Genomic DNA, 21,987 nt, shown 5'->3' with positions numbered 1-21,987 from the left:
AACTCTGAGTAAAAGTATCTCTACTCGACTAAAATTCGAAAGCTTGAAGGTGTGTAGTCAGAAACGTGTCTAGACATGCCAAAGACTAACCACAAATGCAGACAGCAAAAAACCCCAGTCTTACCTCCATTTCAGACAGCAGAAACTTCAGTCTCGTCATATCCTTTGCCATGATTCCATTCTTTAACAAAGCAGAGTTATGAGTGTTTTATTTTTTATTAATTCAGCTCAGTGAAGGATACTAAATATTGCGCTAATGAAACGAGTTTAGAAGATATCACTACTCTTCTATACATCGATTAAAACTCAAAGCACTCCAAAAATATATAAGATGGTGGATTCATTTACCAGTGGTTCTCCATACAGGGCTTTAGAAAGAATGGTAAAGACTTCCTGTAGACTTCCATCCAGCAACATTTTCTGCAGCCCAACCCTGAAACTTCCCTCGCCTTTACCCAGCTCATCAGCCAGCACTGCATGAACGTGTAAGAAAAACTTGGTTACCTGTAGCCATTCACACTCTTTTACGCTCAGAATTTTAACATGCTTTTAAAAAAAAAAAAAAAAAAACAGAAATTTCACTTACCATGCTTACAATCTTCATCAGCTTGATCATACTCCTTCTGCAGTAAAAAGGGAGAAGCAGAGGTTACAAGTCAGATGACATTTGAGTGACTAGAAGGATGAAATCCCTTTAATGTCCAATAGTATTAAGATGGCTTAGAGCCATGTCCAAGTGACTTCGACCCAACGTTTTTTTTTATAGGCGTGTGTCCTGGACACTGACATCTGACAATCCGGATCGCTGCAAAAGCAACAACCGATTGATTCAACAACCATAATTTGACCATTTACTATAATTGGTCTAACTGGTTTACTATAACTTATTGATTATTTTTTAGGATGGTCATGAATTTTCTCTGCTCTGGAAACAACAGTTGCTTCCAATTGGTTAGTGCTACTCATAAGTGTGGAACCCCCAAAGTAAAGACTGAGCCTGTGTGAGACAGGGGAGCATGAACCTACGCATATGTCTTCAAAGGGATATCTGTAATCGTGGACAACTGAAGTGCAATTTATTTGTCCCCCAAGTTAATTTCTTAGAATCTGTGCACTACTTGGGAAAGGAAACTGCATGGATTACCATAACCATCAGAGAAAAGAGGGGTATGAGGAGAAGCATGGTGTTTATGCTTATACATGAGTTAGACATTTCAGATCCGTGTATAGAACGTGGCATGAACTGCGTAAAAAGCACATTGATCATGTATGTAGTGTTTGTGACACTCTAATAGATTTCTGAGCCTGCTTAGGAAATTACTTTTGTTTGCTAATGTATATGTGAGGTCAGTCTTTTTTGTGACTTTTTTTGCTCCAGCCTCATCACAGGGTTAACAAAACTTCACATTTCTATCAGAGCGTAAAACATAATATACGGTCATTGCAGATTCAGTAGCCTTTTTCAAATACTAAACTGTTGCTTTATGAACAAAAATCATATCAAGTATATAAGCAATAAATACCATAACCTTTTATTACATAAAAACAACTGGCATTACAATAGTACATAATTTATACAATAGGAACACGAAACTTACAGCACAGTCCTAGAAGAATCACCCTGAAAAGTAACTGGCAGTGATACACAATCACGTGCAGTGTGTGTGATTTGATTACAGCCACTATTACCAAAATTCATTAAGTAGGTCAAGGACACCTTCCTTAAGACAAACAAGTTAATGTTTATGATTATAGACTAATTACAAGAAAGGTGTTTTGATTTATATAAAAGATAAAAATAAATTTAACTTAGAAAAGTACTAGTGGACATCTGTTACAAAAAGTCTGCTTTTTTAAAAGGCAAAAAAGAGAAGTTTAAACAAGTCATGGGGAGATCTTCTGGCCAGCTTCCTTTGGTCATGAAGGCACTACATTGGCTGCTGATTGGTCACATTAGGCATTTTGACTCGCCTCTCAACTTGCACTCAAAGAATTGCAAAGGAGGTGCAATTTTTATCTGCAAAAGCAAATTATGGCCAGAGGGTTAACAGAAAACCTGGCTTAAGCTAATCAATTAGCTTCGTTTTTCCTCACACGTTTTTCCCTGTTCACAACTCATTACCTAATCGAAACCCGATCTGGGTTGAAGTGGTTGCGCCGGAGGAGGGAACAGGGTGGTGGAGGAGGGTTTCGATATTTCCGAACCAGGAACGAGAAACGTGAATAATTAGGTAACCATTTTTTATAAATGTATTAAAATAATCTGTGCATGTACGAGTGGATCTGGCCTACAATTTATAGAAACTTAATTCAAAAGTGTTTTCAAAAGGTTATGTACTGCATTTTACTTGATGCCAGCTAGAATGGAAACAAGAAACACCTATGTACAAAGCCAAGAATAACTAGGTAGGATGCTGAAATTTCTGCCAGAGTGAAAATGAATGGTAGAGATGTTGGGAGCTCACCAGCTGGAGCAGGGCTGCTATGCGGTAGAGGAGTGCACATTTGCGGAGGAGGTTTGCTTTTGGGGTGGGTGGGGTCGATCCCAGGGCCAGCAGGGCCTCCGTGCTGTGGGCCACCGCGGCCTCATACTCCTGCCTTACTAACGATCCAATGGCCTCTTCACATGACTTCTGGGGCCTTCTGTCCTCCATGACTCTGGGACAGAGTATCTGAGGAGGTGACACAAAGTGAGGTGTTAATGCAGTGACCACATTCAGTTGGAACAGATGTCCTGAGTTGCTCTGACACACTGCCTGTTTTACCAAGTCCTGATAATGTATTATTAAAACTGCAGCTACAGGAAACCATATCGTATAGCTAATATTTTCTTATGCGTTGATATTTATTTACACACAGCAAATTTTCCTGTCACAAAAAGCATGATCCTGAGCTTGGAAATAATGCCTGTGTGGAATTTTGCATGTTCTCGCTTTCTCTGCATGGTTTTTCCTCAGGTTTCCTCTCACCTTCCACTAACATGCTGATAGATGGATTGGTGAATAAATTGAGAGTGTGAAAGAGTGTGATGGACTCTCTTCCCATTTAGGGTGTACCTCTGTCTTACACTAACTGTTCTTAGAATGTGCTCTGGAGCCACTTCATAACTGGATGAGGGGAAAACTGTTTACTAAAAATGGATGAATGAATAAATGATTCACTAAATTTTCCCTGTGTATCAGTTTACTACAGTAGGTGTAACATGCTGCCACTGTGCTCTATATTTAAATGCCTATTAAAATCCTAAACATTTGCTGTTTTTGAATTACGATTAAAATATCGGAACTCTTGGCTTTTAATAGGTCTTTTGCTAAAATCACAACTAAATTAGCAGCATTTCCTGCTCCATAACATTCTTACTCGTATATGCTATACGCCGTTTATTTGTGTGTGGGTGTAAGTGCATAGAATTATTACATTTCAAATAAACTATTTCGCAGTTTGCTTATAGTCCAGGGACTACTCTAAATTTTAATCATATGTTGCAAACAGTGGCCACAACTACCCCAAAAAACAGAACCAAAACGAAATAAATAAAAAAAATTAAAAAAAATTAAAAAAACAGTAAAGCAAGAGAAAAACCTGACAATCCTGGTAAATCCTTGGAATAACAAATATTCAAAAACAAAGAGCAAGAGAGAGAGAGAGAGAGAGAGAGAGAGAGAGAGAGAGAGAGAGAGAGAGAGAGAGAGAGAGAGAGAGAGAGAGAGAGAGACTTTTAAACACAAACACACACACACACACACACACACACACACACACACACACACACACACACACCTCCCTTTCCAGGATCCAAACCATAAAATAAATGACTGAATAATAACCCAGAAAGTCATTTATATTAGTTCTTTAACACAGACAACAAGCCCTGCCTCTATTTCAGCAACCCTCCACTCCTCTACTCCCACCTCCGAAATGTTATAACTGATCAGTCAGTAATCAAAATTTACATTGTGTTTTAGACAAAAATATTATCTAAGAGGATTAAAAGAAATATTTTAAATGTGTAGCCTGTCCCATACACAATCATATTTGAACTAGAAAAGCTGATTCAGGTAAGATTAATAGATTCATTAGAATTATATCTACAAACTTTCAGTACGTGCTATTAAAATCCAGGTCAACCAATTTTTTTTAGAATTGCCCTCTTATGCTTGTAGAAATACACAATCTATAACTGGCTGCAAAAATGAATCCAAAAATGTCCAGTTGGCTGATGTAGAGAGTGGGTATGATGGAAGAAGCTGGTAGAAACCTGGTAGAACCTGCCCATAGTTTTAACAGTGAAAAAAATAAAAAATAATACATAAAAAATTTGATGTCAGTATAATCAAGATCATTTACTAATCTGATTACTACACTAAAAAAGAAAATCTATTCGATTTGCCCAGATGCAGTGTGTACACTGGTTATTATTTAATAATAAATATTTGACACAAAAGTTTTGTTTTTTTTAATAATTTGCAATGCCAGAAGATTTATTAATTGGTCAGCATGTGTAAATTAACCATTAAATAGCAACATTCACCATTCAGAAATGTATATAAAAAAAGAAAAAGCAATAAATATGCAGCAGTGGAACAAGCCTCTATTTTGTGTTTGGCTCTCTTATTGGTGTTTTGCAATTTATTAAAAGAATTGTGCATTGATAATAAACCAATATCAGAAACATTTCTGCATGTTTGGTGGAAACACTTGCATCCAATTACCTACATTATAATACTTTTTTTAATCCCTAATTGAAATATATATTTTTTAAATTGTAAAAACAAAAATTAACCACTAAAATAAAAATAAAATAAAAAAAATCAGCCATATTCAATCATACCCATTTATCATTTTTATCTTTTACTATGATGCCAATAGACAATAGTGGAAGCTGCTTTTTTCTTTGTTTTTTTTTTTGGTTTTTTTTTTAAATAGAGAAGCCGTCTGCTATAGCTATTTATGAGCTGAAGGGATTTTTTTTATTCCTTCCTGAGTTTTGCATTAAATGATTGCTACATTTTCAGTCTCTCCTCATAAGCCTGAGCATTTCTAAAATCAGGTCAACATTAGCATTGTCTGCCACTGCCTGTCAAAAAGCAGCTAGGCTGAAGAGAGAAGTGACATCTAGCAGACTTAGAAAAATAAACATTTTAAAAATGCATGCAAATAACTCCAAAAAAGTTAAACTTAGATTATTTGCAACATTAACCAGTATCAGAACTCTTAAATTTAGCAAGTCAGTCAACTGCAACATCATTTCACTAATAGGCAGCTACTGATGAGGTTCTGGTCCTTTGTACTATCTACAAAGCATGCAAGCTGTGTTTCCAAGTAGGACAAGCAAACGTGCTGTCCAATAAACCCATGTTTTTTACATGCAAACCCCCTGATCACACTTCTATCAACCCCCTAGAGAAGCCTGTGCGTCCAAGTGTGGAGTATAATGACGTGTTAAAAGCCTGCTTATGAGTGTTGATCATTTCTCCCACTAAATCACTGTGTATTTGACTCTTTTAGAGACACCCAGAGGCTTCTCTTAAGTGTTGAGCTTCATAGGAGATTTTGATGCAGGGGCAACTATAACACAAGAAACATCTTCCATCATGAATGAACAGGGAGCGATTAAATCACTTGATTCTGCTGCTATCAAATTCCACTAAGAGTGATTGAAAACCACACATTTCATTAGTGCATTTCGGTGAAATTTTAGGGGAAGTCAGCAAAAGATATTCGATGCAGCCATTTGCTTGCCACGTCGTTCTGTATCAATTAATGTGACGCGCTCGTTGCTAGAAAGTAATTTCATCAGAGTTAGTTGAGCCCATGCTTGTTGGCCCACCTGGACCATCCTGCTACCAGGTTTTTTCCCTTCACTGCATTTTTCATTATATACTTTTCTACTCACCTTTAAATCTACAGGCAATAGTTTTTCACTTATTTCTCCTAATACTGCTCTATGATCTAGTCTAGTGCACGTTTTGTACTCATCTAGCACCGTTAGGACATTATTTCCCCATGCCGTAACTAATAACAGCCAGGATTTTTATAATAAACCAACTCTGTGTGGATCATCAGGACATCATCTAGAAAGAGAAAAACGCACACCGCGCTTCCTGATAAACCAAACTATTTCCTAAAGTTCGTGGCTGGAAGAAAAAGCCTAAAACACACACACACAGGATGTATAAAGATGTGTGAAATATTTTATATCGTTATAAAGCGCAAACGTTAGGATAAAGAGATGAGATGAAGAGACAATGTGGAGAAAAAAAAAAAAGCACACAATGGTGTGGCTCTGATTTCAACGGCGAGGCAAAACAAGAGGGAACATCACGCAGCTCCTGCTTTCTACTGAAACTTCAGATCGGCGTTAATTAACGGGGAACACCCCAAAAAAGGCGACAGAGAGACCAGAAAAAAAGACACAAAGGACCTATATTTGGATTCCGGGTCAGTTAATAATAGATGTCCCATCATCTGGCGAGAAAAATAAAACCCAACTCGCTTTATTGTGTACGGGACACACAAAAGCAGATCGCACAGATGCAGGACGAGCCTGGTGTCTCTGGGAAGCGCTGTAGGCTTCCTGTCCCGCAGAATCTACTAAAGCTGCCTGGGAAGACATTTGGCCACAGTTCTGCTTTACCCAACTGTGATGTCGCCTGTTAGAGAGCTAGCTCTCTACATTCTTTTTCCACACCTATATTTAGACAAAGCCCGCCTCTGGTGCTATAATTGGCCAGCACTTCGTCAACACACGCGAGAAACTCGACATCGCGCAATGACCGCCGAGCAGGACGAAGAGTGTTGAGCAATCACAGCAGCGGAGGCGGGATCGTCCCGAAAACGGGTGTAGGGGGCCAAAAAAAAAATCCCGCTAGCTGGCCTTGAGCGACTAACGCCCCCGTAGCCGTGTTTACGCATCGTCTGGCGCAACTTCCAAGAGCGTCCGCGATGTCCGAGGGGTCTGTGCACCCTGAACGCCCGCGCACACGCTCCTGTCCACGTACGCGACGCGTGAACTAGCTGAAGCTTAGCCAACTAGCTGACGCTAACCACCGTAGCTAGCGTTAGCGAGCTAGTTTGCAGGGCTGCGCTTCTGGCCTTGTTGTGTGGAGCGAGTCGTGCCGCGGCTCGGCGCACTGCCCGCTCGGCTTTTGTTGCACTTTGAGATGCCCGACATCTATACATTTACTCGCGAGCACAAACAACTCGCCGTCCCTGACCCGAGAGGAGCGCGGAGGAAAGGTCTCGGAGGAAGTCTGCACTTACCTAGCTTCACTTTCTACGCCATCTTGAATCCACTTGTCAGCCTGTCGCACGGCATCATGGTCAAATATTTACTGCGCGCGGCTTCCTGGAAATGCGAGCTGGTCCCGGGTAGCGTTATCACACCCTGACCCGGGCTTCCTGTCACCTCCTGGCCCTAACAAGCCCACAACAAGTCCACAACAAGTCCCATCATTATTCAAATGTAGATAAACTAGAAGATGTGATGTGGCGACCTCCTGTGTGGTCATAAAGTACATAAAGGGTGTTTAGGGGCAAAATTGATGCGATGGGACCATAAGTCATAAATGTGTGTGTGTGAGAGAGAGAGAAAGAGATAAGTAGGGGAGTAACTAGATAGATAGATAGATAGATAGATAGATAGATAGATAGATAGATAGATAGATAGATAGATAGATAGATAGATAGATAGATAGATAGATAGATAGATAGATAGATAGATAGATAGATAGATAGATAGATAGATAGATAGATAGATGGATGGATGGATGGATGGATGGATGGATGGATGGATGGATGGTCGTCAGAAAGATTGCACAATGTATATACCAGGGGTCACCAACATCAGGTAGCCCGGACCACATGAGTAGCCCGCGGGCCTTTTCTAAAAAAATAGCTGTTTCCTACTTTGTTAAATCATTGTTAATAATTATTATGAGAAATCATTAACATGATCAGTGTCTTTACATAAATGAATATAATTAATTATTAATAAAAACATATAATAAAGGGGGAGTGGTGGCTCCAGCGGTTAAGGCGCTGGGTTGCCGATCGGAAGGTCTGGGGTTCAAGTCCCGGTATCGCCAAGCTGCCACTCTTGGGCCCTTGAGCAAGGCCCTTAACCCTCTATGCTCCGGGGGTCCCTTACGAGGGAAATATCAAGGTCCGTGACGTGGGGCCAGCCCTCCCGTGGGCTCACCACCTGCAGGAGGGACCGTAAGGGACGGTGCTGTGAGGATTGGGCAGCAGTCGAAGGCGGGGGCCTGCTTAGACTGCTGCCCCCGCGACCCGAATTACGGATAAGCGGGAGAAAATGAATGAATGAATGAACATATAATAAAAGGTCAATTGAGCAAATTTGTTATTTCAGATCAAACTGAAAACTGTGTTTATCAAACTGGTAGCCCTTCACATTAACAGGTACCCAAGAAGTAGCTCTCAGTTTCAAAAAGGTTGGTGACCCCTGGTATATACAGATATATAGATCTAGGATAGTCAATGGCCATTAGTTTATAAAATATTATTTATAATATTGAAGTAATGTGAGCATATTAGTAATGAAAATGTATTTTATCGAAGTCCATGATGAAAAACTTACAGAATTATGCAAAATAATTCAAAGTATCAATTCGACTCAAATCTCATGCAGATGGCAGCAGCACATATTTATGCGTAATTGAAATTATTAAAGAGATTTTTACTGCATCTGAAACTACAAAGTTACTGCTTTTATATAAAGCAACATGGAGCATAGCATCAATATTTCTCTGTCCATTCTTAAATTAAACACAGGATCTACTGTCCTGCACAATTGTAACACTAAACACACAACACGAATTAGACTGTTAGATTTTACTAAATAGTATTTTTCTGTATTTTTCTTGATTTTATGTTAAAATTCTGGCAGCAATCTCCTTTTTTTTTTTTTTTTTTTTTTTACAGTTTGCTTTCATTTACGGTATATTACTGTTAAAATACATTTTACGTGTGTTTTTTTATTTCACACATTTAACATTTTTTTTATGAAGTTTTAAAAGAACACTTATGTGTGTCCATACTAGAGTGTTGAAGTGACACTGAAGCAGTGATGAAGTTAATGAGATAATAAAGTGACTAATTAAATGAGGATTGAGTGTTAGTGATGAACACCTGTGAACAAACAGAATCACTAAAGAAAAAAGAAAAGAAACAAGAGCAAAGAGAAAGCAAAGATTAAATCAACTGAAAAGAAAACACATTAAATCTCTCAAGATCTCAGCCGGTTATTAAACACCCCCAAAACATAATTACCAGCTTCACTTATTACTAACTTTATTTATTTAAAGTAATATAAAGCTGACTTTTTGTCCTTTTTATATGTGTACAAAAGCTCTAATTGAGGTTTTAGGTGTTTTCACCATAATGGAGATCAGTGTTTGCTTTAGTTGGGCTCCTGAACCATGACAGTTTAAAATTAGTTGTTAAAATGTCCACCAGAACTGTGTTTTACTTTTCTGTCACCTTGACTGTGATTAACAGTGAACACATAATGTCCATAGTACAGCCACAATGTCCATAATGTCCACAAAGCAGCCATAAAAACAACTGTAATACATGTAATAACAGAAATCTCCCTTGTTTTAACACACATTTAGTTTTGCTATGGCCATTGGTTCCTTTTTTTTTAACTTCCTCAAATAAAGCAACAGAAATAGAATGAGAGAGAGAGAGAGAGAGAGAGAGAGAGAGAGAGAGAGAGAGAGAGAGAGAGAGAGAGAGCAAAGCACACATACTTTGGGACAGACAATATCAATACAATTTATTGTATCAATATAACAACTCTGTATATATATATATATTATGTATTATATAGGAGTTTATATGTAAACATTCCATTAGTATCTATCTATCTATCTATCTATCTATCTATCTATCTATCTATCTATCTATCTATCTATCTATCTATCTATCTATCTATCTATCTATCTATCTATCTATCTATCTATCTATCTATCTTTTATTGCTAAATGTCTTAGCTGTCTCTTACCATTTTCACATTTTTTTATTATTGTAATTATGTTGCTGCTGATGATTATGATTATTAATTTTATTATTATTACTGGATCTGACAAATTGCTCATAGGTGTAAATGTGTATGACTTGGGTCCTGCAACTGACAGGGTGTATTCCCCCTTTTTGTCAATCTATCATGACCCTGACCAGGATAAAAAAATTTAATGATATGACATAGAATGATTAGAATATTATTATTGTGATTATGATTATGATTATTACTATTAATATTACTATTACTAGTACTACTACTACTAATACTACTACTACAACTTCTACTATTGTTTTATGTAAACAGTTTAATTAGAGATTTTGGCGGCCCCTGCAGGTTGCTGTCGTATTTGCACTGCACTCTGCTGAAGACCGCGTTGCAGTTGCGCGCTCTCTCTCTCTCTCTCTCTCTCTCTCTCTCTCTCTCTCTCTCTCTCTCTCTCTCTCTCTCTCTCTCTCTCTCTCTCTCTCTCTCTCTCTCTCTCTCTCTCTCTCTCTCTCTCTCTCTCTCTCTCTCTCTCTCTCTCTCTCTCTCTCTCTCTCTCTCTCTCTCTCTCTCTCTCTCTCTCTCTCACACACACACACACACACCAGACACGGAGCATCCTGAACAGAAACAGCGCTTACAATCACCCACAGCTCAGCTTTTACATATGCACCAGCCGGGACGATTAAAAAAAAGGAACTCTGAGCGCTCGATTTACAGGCATTATACCCAATGCAAACTGATTCCGTCTTCGCTGATATTTTGCTCAAAACCTTCGTATCGGAACGGGACAGGTGAGCTGTGATCTGTGAGAGTCAGGAACACGGATCTGAGTTGAAAAAGAGCATTAAGCAGTGATAATGTGCACTTTGTGTCGACGATGAGTCAGTAATTACTGCGGTGTATAAACAATATTCTCTTCTTTAGGCAAAACGTGAACGTGTCTCAGCTCGTGTGTGATCTGATGCATTGATCATCCGCTAATCCTCTCCAGTGTGGGGATCGCAGATCTTTCTGATTTTCTTATGTTTCGACCGACTAATGCTATAAGTCAGCCGTGCAGATAATCGGTGCCATTGAACTCAACCTCGCTCGCACACTTCACACAGGAGGAGGAGGATGTTGATGAAGGAATACAGAATATGCATGCCGCTCACCGTGGAAGAGGTAATGTTCAATAGATTTGTTTATTATATTTATAACTCCTCTGAGCAACTCATAAAGTTTTTGTAGAGTTTGAGTTTTATTAAGCTCTAACAATCACTAAACAACAAAACTACTGTAAGTTTAAAACAAAAATTAACATTCATTTAGTTTCTTGTCCTAATTAATACATTCTGCATACAGACTGCAAAATAACAATCAATATACAATTATCATAATGTTAATTAAATTATATATATCCATATATTTCCATGTATCAGGCATCTAAACATATTTAACTTTTAATATATACAACATACTAACGTTTTATTTGTTTAACTTTATGATTATTTGAAATAAAGTGCTTTGCGACTGACAACCACTTGGTGGTGCTGTTGTTACTTTCCTAACCCAAGAAGCATTTTAATACGAATTGGAGGTAAAAAAATTTTTTTCCAATTGTATTATCTCTGGGCTATAGGATGTACATGATATAGAATAAAGAGCAGTTACCTTTACATGAAAAGAAAAGGAAGCAAGATTTTTAGTTTTTTTATGTTGTTTTAATATGAAATAACGCTACCAGCGACGTTGGTCAGGTGTCAGATGCCTATTTGACTCTTTTAACTCTCATTCCCTAACTACTACACAAGTTTAAACACTTTGCTATCATGCTGAGATGGCACTTTACATTGGAGCGGCTAACAAATTGAAACAAGGATCGAAACCTGGATTGAAACATTTAAAAGTGATCACTGCAGGGAAACCTTTATAACTAATTGCTTTGCTTCATCCTGTCACATTGCAGCTGTAAAAAAAATTTGCAACAGCCGATTTTTTCATGCTACATTGTAGAGGAGATTTTTTAAAAAGAAGATACAACATAAGATTTTCCAAAAAATGGTCTACTTGTTTAACTATCCCTGCCTGCCTTTTTACAGCTTGTGATTGTTCAGACCAAGCTGGCTGCGTTTTCTTTAGCAGGGTTGGTTACAGAATAAAGTGATTCTGAGAACAGTCAGAGCTTCAGGACAAAACAGAAATTGCAAAAAAGAGACTGCATAGGTCAGAAACCTTTCAGACTTTTAAAACTATCATTACACAATTATCCTGAAGACCAACATAGCTGCTTTGCTAATATTTAGCAGTCACAAGAAATTATTATTATGCTGAAATATGAATTATTATTCATTAGCAATACATGTGGGGAGGACATTTCCTTGTAGGAATCCCATCTGTGCTTGGACCCCTACCCAACCTGCCTGCTTTGTACTGAAGTATTCTCTTTCTTTTCAGCTTTCAGGAATAGTGTGTGTGTGTGTGTGTGTGTGTGTGTGTGTGTGTGTGTGTGTGTGTGTGTGTGTGTGTGTGTGTGTGTACAATTCTGTTATTTGTGTGCTAGTGATAATATCTGGGTGAAAGGAAAGAAAGTGCTATATTGTGAAGGCCAGGTTTTGCATGTTAGTTTTATTATTGAAGGTGACTAAAGTGTTCTGAGAAGACCAACAATAAAAGCAGTAATGCAGTAGAACCTTCATGTTAAAAACTATTTTTTATATAGTTTTATCCACTTTCATTGAGAGTCAATCTGGTTTCATACGTGCCCAATACGAACAAAATGTTACTTGATTTATTTTCTCCCAACTGCTTATTTTTCCATTTTGTCACTGCAGGGTAATGTTTTTGAATGTATTCATATTTAGAATTTTATATGTATGGCAATTTGGTAGATGCACTTATCCAGGATATTTACGTTGTGGAGTTTTAGTATATAAACAGACCACATGGCCAAAGGTTTCTGAAACTTTTTGAAAGGTTCATGTGGTTTTTTGACATTCCATTAAATATGTATTCCCTCTTTGCTATTATTATAATCTTGTCACTGTTCTGAGAAGGCATTTAACTTGAGTTTGGAGTGTGTAGTTCTTTTACTCCAACCTTAGCAAAATATGTGTTCTCAGTTGGTGCACAGACTCCTTCATTCAAGTGAAGGGAGAATTTAATGTTACAGCAAATGCAGACGTCCTATAAAATTGTGTGCTTTTATCTTTGTAGCAACTGTTTGCTAAAAAGCAACATGTAGGTAAGAAAATAAATTCTGGATATGTTTAGAAAAAAATATATTGGGATGGCCCATTTTACTACAATAGTACTAGTTTGTATGGGTGACAAGATGTTGATTAGATGTACGCTGTAGTTGGTGTTGATACGGAAAACCAAAAATATTACAAATAAGTTAATGTTTTTCAGTTTTTTTATTGTTATATTGGCAAGTGGTGAGACTTTTTCCTGGAAAGCAATCAGTCACTATGACAAGCAGCCTATTTGGCAAGACTCTTATAAATAATACTTAAATTATTAAAATGCAGCATATGCTAAAATCCTTCACTAAGAAGGAATAAAGCTGATGAGTTAAGTAGATGATAAAGTCTGTCAAAAGTGCACTGGAGATTCTTTTATTAATAGCAATGCTGTTGTGCATTTGGTGATTGTGATGAATGAAGCGTCTGACCCCAGACTTTTTCCATGTGTGTGTGTGTGTGTGTGTGTATGTGGAAATACGTATCTGCATTGATTCACGGACAACTGACCTGCCTGGTAACAGCAGTGTTGTGATGGAAATAACTCTATTCCCAAAGTAGTAACTGAGTTTATGGCGGTGTGTATGTTTGCCACTAACTAGAAATATAACTGATGTAGCGTTAGGCTATTTTCAACCCGGAAATGCTTGACCTGCTCGGCAGTAGCTGAACTTTAAACGCTATTTGAAATGCTAGCATGCTATGCAGATGTGAGTCCTCAGAAGCAGAACATTGTGTTCCAACTAAGGTGCAATGATTTGAAAACACACAGCTAACACCAACAGCCTTGAATGTAATGCTTGGGATTATAGAGCAGAACACAGCCAGTAACTTTAGATCTCATTTTGTCTCATGTAGCTTTGTGTTCTGTCTATTGGGATTTTTTTTTTTTCCTTAAAAAGGTTGTTTTTATCCAGTGTGGTGAAAAGCAGACTTATAGTTATAACAGTAATTACTTCTGCTGTACTCAAATCATTATTATAGAGTTTATAATAGTCCATTAAATGTCAAATTTAATCTCAACATTAATGTTTGTGATCATTACAATATATCTCTATTGTGATTGTTCAGGTCCTGTCAGGTTTTACTGTGACACCCTGTGCATTTTTAAAGTAAGAGTGATCCACAAAAAAAAGAAATGCTTTTAAAAGATCGCACTTTCTTTTCTTGACTAGCTTTAATGCACTATAATTAAAAGAATGTACTGGAGAAATTGACTCAATTCCAAATGATAAAATGGTCCTCATATTTACTATACAATGAAACCACAACTGGAGCAGTTGTGACCAGTATTATGCATTATAGATACTTAATAAAATATTATTATTAATTATAAAAAGAAGTAAAATGGTCTGTTTATTGCAGTTTTTCGTGGGCGGTTTACTGTATATACAGGTGCATCTCAATAAATTAGAATATCATTAAAAGTTCATTTATTTTAGTAATTCAATACAAAAAGTGAAACTCATTATTTAGATTAATCACACACAGACTGATATATTTCAAGTGTTTTGCTTTAATTACTACTCAATTCTGCATGGCATGGAGGTGATCAGTCTGTGGCACTGCTGAGGTGGTATGGAAGCCCAGGTTTCTTTGACAGTGGCCTTCAGCTCATTTGCATTTTTTGGTTTCTTGTTTCTCATTTTCTTCTTGACAATACCACATAGATTCTTTATGGTGTTCAGGTCTGGTAAGTTTGCTGGCTAGTCACCACACCAACACCATGGTCATTTAACCAACTTTTGGTGCTTTTGGCAGTGTGGGCAGGTGCCAAATCCTGCTGGAAATTGAAATCAGCATCTCTATAAAGCTGGTCAGCAGACGGAAGAATGAAGTGCTCTAAAACGTCCTGGTAGACGACAGTACTGACCTTGGACTTGATAAAACACAGTAGACCAACACCAGCAGATTACATGACTCCCTAAACCACCACTGACTGTGCAAACTTTACACTGGACCTCAAACAACTTCAATTTTGTGCCTCTTCTCGCTTGTTCCAGACTCTGGGACCTTGATTTCCAAATGAAATGCGAAATTATCTTTCCTTTCTTCTGAAAAGACGACTTTGGCTCAATGAGCAACAGTCCAGTCCTTTTTGTCCTTTGTCCAGGTAAGACAGCTCTGACGTTGTCTCTGGTTCCGGATTGGCTTGACACAAGGAATGCATCAGTTGTAGCCCATGGATACGTCTGTCCGTGGTGGCTCTTGAAGCACTGACTTCAGCTGCAGTCCACTCTTTGTGAATCTCCTCCAAATTCTTGAATGGGGTTCATTTAACCTTTTCCTTCTATTCAACTTTTCATTAATGTGCTTGGATACAGCACTCTGTGAACAGCAGCTTCTTTAGCGATGACCTTTTGTGTCCTACCCTCCATGTGCAGGGTGTCAATGATTGTCTTCTGGACAACTGTCAAGTCAGCAGGCTTACCCCATGATTGTGTAGCCTGAACCAGACTGAGACACCATTTAAAAGCTCAGGAAACCTTAGCAGGTATTCAGATTTAATTAGCTGATTAGAGTGTGACACCACAAGTCTCTAATATTGAACTATTAAAAATTAAAATAAAAAAAAATTATTAAATTTTATTAGCTGTCCATAAAATAAAACATTAAAAAAAGGTTATACATTTATTTGTATTTGATCCCGTGAAATAAGTATTTGATCCCGTACCAAATTAGCAAGAATTCTGACTCTCACAGACCTAAATTAACCCTGTCCCTTTAGGAAAGAACTTCTAATATCAACTCATTATGTGTATAAAAGACACCCACCACAGAATCAACCTCTTAAATTCAAACCTCTCCACCACCATGGGCAATAACACTGAAGATGGATCGTATATGGGTCTTCCAGAATAACAATGACCTAAAACATACAGCCAAGGCAACAACCTTGTCCTTGACGTTCTTTGACAGCTCTTTGGTCTTTCCCATGCTGGTGGAAAGGTTTGAATGGAAGTATGTTGAGTTATTTTCAGAGGACAGTAAATCTCTGTACTGCTATACAACTTGCACATTAACTACTCTAAAATATATCCAAGTTTAATTTCTATACTATTGTACCTTTAGAAGATACTAAAATTGTTGCAGAAATGTGAGGGGTGTATTCACTTTTAAAAGAAACTGTATATATAATATCAGTGAGTTAGCTTGCTCCTATTACCCTGAGTCTACCATCTACCCTTTGCTGTTAGGATGAACAAAAAGCAATTAGGTTGCATGACTCTGAAGCTTGTTACCAAAAAAGTGTACAACCTTAATGAGTAGCTAGCTAGTCCAGCTTGTCAATGCATTTCAGTAAATAAATAAGTTTGATGGCTCAGATACAATCCTTTTATTTGGACATATTTACAACGTACTTCTTGAAAACATGTATCTCTCCAATATCATTATTGGTACAGAGAACTTTAGAAAAAGTTGGCAGTGAGAAATTGACCTTAAATTGACTTATTAACGTGACTTGATCAATTGTGATCAGTGTAATAACACAGCTATTGTGACTAGTTCAGGCAGCCAAATATCTTTAAAGCCAACAATTAAAAAAATCAATGCTGCTGTCAGGCTGCAGACGCGGAAGCCGATATAGTCCGATCATTGTCCTTTTATTTCAACAACCGTACAACACAAAAACACTCATAAGCCGTTGAAAACAACAAACAAAGACATCCGCTCGATACGCGTTGTCCGCTATGAGTTCGAATGTCCCAAGCATAATCCATAAAGCCTTCGGCAATGAGTAATCCAAGTCGGAAGTGGAATTCGCATATACAGCCGGCGGTCAAGCAGCCACACGATTGTCCAGCTTGACAATATAACGACCGACAGCCTGTGACTCAAGAACGTGAGTTTATGTAGTCTGATCTTTCATGAGCCACAGCTGTCGGTAATCTTGGGAAGCAGCGTGACTGCTATCGAGGGGGGCGTGGCAGGGTGGATCTCTGACAGCTACAGACGGGGGCGTGGCAGGGTGAATCCCTGACAGCTACAGAGGGGGGCGTGGCAGGGTGAATCCCTGACAGCTGCTTCATTGTGAGGGTTTGTGGGGTTTTTTTTTCTCTCAGACATGAAATCTGAGGAAATTTCTGATAGAACTGCCCATATTCTGCAAAGCTTTTGGTTTAATGCATTCTTTATTCAGTTATTGTTTTCAGGGTTGTTTATACTTATGCCTTCTTCTTATCTTATCTGTTTAGAAATAATTAGTATTTTTTATTTTATTGCTTTATCATTGTTCCTTAGAAAGTCTTGCTTGATTGCAACACAAATTTAAAGCCATGTTTTTCATGTTTTGCTCTTTTTTTGATTGAGCCTGTTTTCTTCTCTGAGTCAGCCTCCTTTAATAATTCTGAATTGTTCCTAGACCTCGTTTTATTTTTTCCATTGTCAGATTCAAGCTCTATTTCTCACCGTTTTATCATGGCCTTCACTTTATATTCAACACTAATTACAGATCCCAAAGCTTATTTTGGGTCAGTCACTTTTAGTGTTTACTTTATGTAGTTTGCTCCATTTCTGATTATTCATTTACTTGTGTTCGAGCACACATGCTTGATTCTGATCCTGTCTGTGGATAAAGATGCAACAAAAGAATTGGGAGCAAACAGATCTTTTTCAGAGTAACGCATAAAATGGAAATTAGTTTTGGAAGGGAAACAGTGCATGAAATTCGAATGGGTAAATAATTTGAGTCTTTAGATTTCTAACATTTTCCATATAATGACCTTATTCAAGGAAGAAAAGATCACTGATAATTTTTTTAATAAAAAGCACCTTCATTCAGGCATGTCTGATTGGAATGACCTCACTTGCATTGGCCCACAGCTTGACTGAACAGCTGGATACGAAGAGGTGCTATAGCTTTTTTTTTTTCTTTTATGTGTCTAATTACAGACTCTCTTGTTTGGAGAGCATACAGAGTTTGTCTCACTTTGTAACCATGGATACAGTGTGTAAAGGCTCACAGGTGAAAAGGGTCAATTTCGAAAGGGTATCCTTTATTTACTTCAAACACATCAGTTGTTTTTAAGACACTAACAGAAATGTAAAGCTAAAGAAAATAGTCGCATTGTTTTGTCAGACGTTGTCTCTTTGATGGAAATCCTACTCCACATGGCATATGTGCAAAAAACCTCAAAGTTGCTTCAGAGGGTGACTATCAGGTGCCCCAACAAAAGTACAATGCAGTACTGAGATTCTAGTCAGTTTTCAGGAGATCTGGGCCTTAGAGAATAGATGATGAGCATAAATTGAAAGCCAAAGTGGGTAAGAGCAGGACACATTTCCTCCCTATCAACAAAAACATTGTTGTACAGTGTTGGTTGTTTAAAAGACAGAACAGAGCACAAATTTCACAGTTAAAAGCATCTGGTTGCTACTGGTTTTAATAAGGTTTAAGACCAAGTTCAGGAAAATTCATGAGCCTGTTAAAGCTCGGATGAATGAACTTTGAAAATGTGGCTTCTCATTTAGTGTATTGCTTCCTGATTTGATCTTTTTACTCATCTGAAACCGACCCATTTGACTCCACACATAAATTATTTTAAAATGAATGCCGAATTATTACATATGCTCATAGACACCTGACTATAAGATTTGCTTGTGCTTGTTTATCATCCCATTCCATATTTAGTCCCTATTTGCTGTTCCAATAACCTCCACTCTTCTGGGAAGATGTTTCACTAGATCCTAGAGTGGGCCTGTGGAAATTTGTAGAAGGTACTAAACCAAGGTGAGGAGGCCCTGGGGTGCAGTCAATCCAATTCATCCCAATAGTGTTGAGGTCAGATCTCTTTAGCAGGCTACTCAAGATTTTCCAAACCAACCCATGTAAATTATATCTTCATTAAGCTCAATGTTGCATACATGTTGAACATGCTGGAACAGGTTTGGGTCTCATAGTTCATGGAAAATAACAATGTAATGTTTCCAGATTCGAAGACATCCTATACATTTGTGTGCCTCTAACTTTGTGGTAAAAGTTTGGGAAACAACCACATGTGGTTGTAAAAATCAGGTGTCCCAATCCCTTTGTCCATATCGAATCCCTTTGTCCATATTGTCCCTTTGTCCATATCGTGTAAATATGAACATTGCAATTATATTTGGAACATAGCCATTATAAAATAGAATGTAAAAATGAAACAAGACAACAATTTAACAATTTTATTTGATAAAATTACTCTTACAATTGCCGTTTATTAAAAATGACAAAAAACTAATCGATATCTCATTGTCAAGTCAAGTCAAGTTTATTTGTATAGCGCTTTTCACAACAGACATTGTCTCAAAGCAGCTTTACAGAAAACAACAGTGAAGGTGAATGGTGTGCGTTTGTCCCTGATGAGCAAGCCGTGGCGACAGTGGCAAGGAAAAACTCCCTTAGATGATATGAGGAAGAAACCTTGAGAGGAACCAGACTCAAAGGGGAACCCATCCTCATATGGGTGACATCAAGAGTTTGGTCATAAATCTTTCAACAACAATCATTGTATACATGAAGCTAATAAAATAAGCCTACTCCTATATCATGTACTCTATTTCAGTTTAAAACATATCAATTACATATGCCTCTTGGCAAAATAAATTCATTATATAAGCTACTTTGGCACACTTGAGCAGAAACAAAGAGAGATGATGATTTACCCTGCTACTGAGTTTGAAGGAGTGACCTTTCCATCATTTTGTTTATTGAGTCATTATGTTTATTGGTATTGCTTTCCTAGAAAATCTGCTTTCTTTCAACGAAACAGCAGATCTCTGTCACTAATTCCATTGTTCTGTTTTAAAAGACTATCAAATGCCTGAGGAAAAATGTTATTATGAAAAGACTGGCATAATTGCTCAATCCTATGTGTTTGATAATGAATTTTTTACCTATGCACGGTCCCTCAGGCATGTGGCATGGTGAATCGATTATGAACAGGTTTTCTCCGTAGCTTGCACAGTCAGGACTGGGCCTTTTGGGAATTAAGAGTTAAATAGCTTGCCTGCTGGATTGAGTCACAGTGGACCTGTGGTGCTCATTTCTGTCTGTCACAGCACAGTGGTCTCAGGAAACTTTCCATCAGCTTCAGTCAAGTCGCTGCTTTGCAGTCCATCCCCATGGGTCTCCCTGCGAAATGCAGATAACCTTAAACCATGATTTCAGCACATGTCCTGGCACGATGACAGGAAAACAAGGGATGCAAATGTAGGTGGGGAGCATTTTTGGGGGTGTGTGAAGCCAAATATATCACAGCAAAGCATGATGGGCAGCAGGAGCAGCTGGTCAGCTTCTCATATTAATGATACTTTATCAACATATCAACACCCTACCATACCATAACAACCCAAATGTTCAGATTAAAACTTGAAACAAACAAACAAAAAATTACATACACATACACACACACACTAATCGGCCTGCAGTCTGTAGCTAATCACTTCGCTATGGAATTTGATAGCTTTTTTTGCTTCTGTTTATTTATACTTCTCCAACACGCTGCATGTAACGTGGTCTGCCAAAGCCTCGCTCCACTGCTTGTCTGATTGAATGATTTGCCGGCATCAACGGTGTGTATTGCATTTAAGTGATATTTCAGACTGGAAGTACTCAGGTAAAAAGAAAATTCAACTTTGCAGTGGTTACAAATAACTTTGGTTTGTCTGTATGTGTATTCAGAGCCAGTGTGCAGAGAATAAAAAAAAATGTAAACTGAAATGGGTAAAACCATGCAAACTCCTATTTTATTGTAAAGAGTTGCTTTGTATAATATTTGGAGTATTGTACTGAATGTTTCCTAGTAGACTTTTTTTTTTTAGCTAAGAACTTTAACTAACAACTTGGTCAGCACATATAGATAGGATAGTGAAAAGGTACATGAAGAACTTTACTAATTTAACTTCAGACTGAGAATGTTTGAATTGTTACCTGACCTCTTTACCTTCATATAAAGGAGCACCACTGAAAGCATCCTGACACGACATATCACTGAGTGGTATGGAAACACCAGGCAACGCCCTGAAAAAAATGACCAGGCGTACCATTGGCGAGCATTTGCTAAACCTGCGGGACATCTATATCCGGCGAAGCAGAGAGAAGGCGAAGAGGATTTGATTTAGTCACCTAAAATACATCCTGTTCTCACTTCTGTGTGCTGGCAAATGCAATCGTGGCACGACAGAGCGTGTCAGGAGGTACTGCTTTTCCCAAGTGGACCTCTGATCTAGAATATCATGCAGTTTTATCAAATGTTTTTACCAAATGTTTTATCAAATGCATATTTTTATTTGCTGCCAGCAGGTTTCTTTATATTCCCAGATGAAGTTTAATTGCTTACTTTTGGCCTTTTTTATTTACAAGACATTGTGTTTTGTTTCTCATCACAATAGTATGATGTGATGCTGGATTGCAAGAATTTAAAATATTTTCTTTGTTGAACAGTATTCAAAGGGCTTATTGAAGGGTCCTTGACAGACAACGTGTGTATTGCCAGTGATGCATCATAGTGGTAATTTTCCTACCTTGAGAATATAAAATATTTTTTGTACGTTGCTTTGGAAAATGGCATCTATTAAATGCAGAAATGTAGATATATTTTCACTCATTTCTGTCCTTCTCTAAGGTTTAAATTTGAATCAGAGTTCGGGAAAGCTCCTGATGACACCAGCATGTATAATAGCGGAGTCCTAGCCTTTAATTAAGGCTGGCCTGATTGAAAGAGAATCTTTTTTTTTGCATAATATGGCTCT

The 21,987-nt window shown here is 37.8% G+C and overlaps 2 protein-coding genes across 2 annotated transcripts in view; one reads left to right on the top strand and one right to left on the bottom strand.

The window, feature by feature from the left end:
* The window catches only part of helz (helicase with zinc finger), a 39,945-nt gene extending 32,418 nt beyond the window's left edge, over window positions 1-7,527 (bottom strand). The window contains exons 1-5 of the mRNA XM_083566615.1: window positions 7,264-7,527; window positions 2,466-2,672; window positions 587-623; window positions 349-473; window positions 125-181 (exon numbers count right to left, since the gene is read on the bottom strand). Of these exons, the coding sequence (XP_083422741.1) occupies window positions 125-181; window positions 349-473; window positions 587-623; window positions 2,466-2,654 (408 nt within the window). The 5' untranslated portion in view covers window positions 2,655-2,672; window positions 7,264-7,527. The remainder of the gene's footprint in view (window positions 1-124; window positions 182-348; window positions 474-586; window positions 624-2,465; window positions 2,673-7,263) is intronic.
* A 3,089-nt stretch (window positions 7,528-10,616) lies between these two features.
* pitpnc1a (phosphatidylinositol transfer protein cytoplasmic 1a) overlaps window positions 10,617-21,987 on the top strand; it is a 73,015-nt gene continuing 61,644 nt past the window's right edge. The window contains exons 1-2 of the mRNA XM_083566695.1: window positions 10,617-10,824; window positions 10,958-11,197. Coding sequence (XP_083422821.1) covers window positions 11,150-11,197 — 48 coding nt within the window. The 5' untranslated portion in view covers window positions 10,617-10,824; window positions 10,958-11,149. The remainder of the gene's footprint in view (window positions 10,825-10,957; window positions 11,198-21,987) is intronic.

Source organism: Silurus aristotelis (genome assembly GCF_946808225.1).
Source record: "Silurus aristotelis genome assembly, chromosome: 17".
Taxonomy (NCBI): Eukaryota; Metazoa; Chordata; class Actinopteri; order Siluriformes; family Siluridae; genus Silurus; species Silurus aristotelis.
Note: the sequence above shows the minus strand (reverse complement) of the source record. Positions and strands in the feature narration are given on the sequence as shown.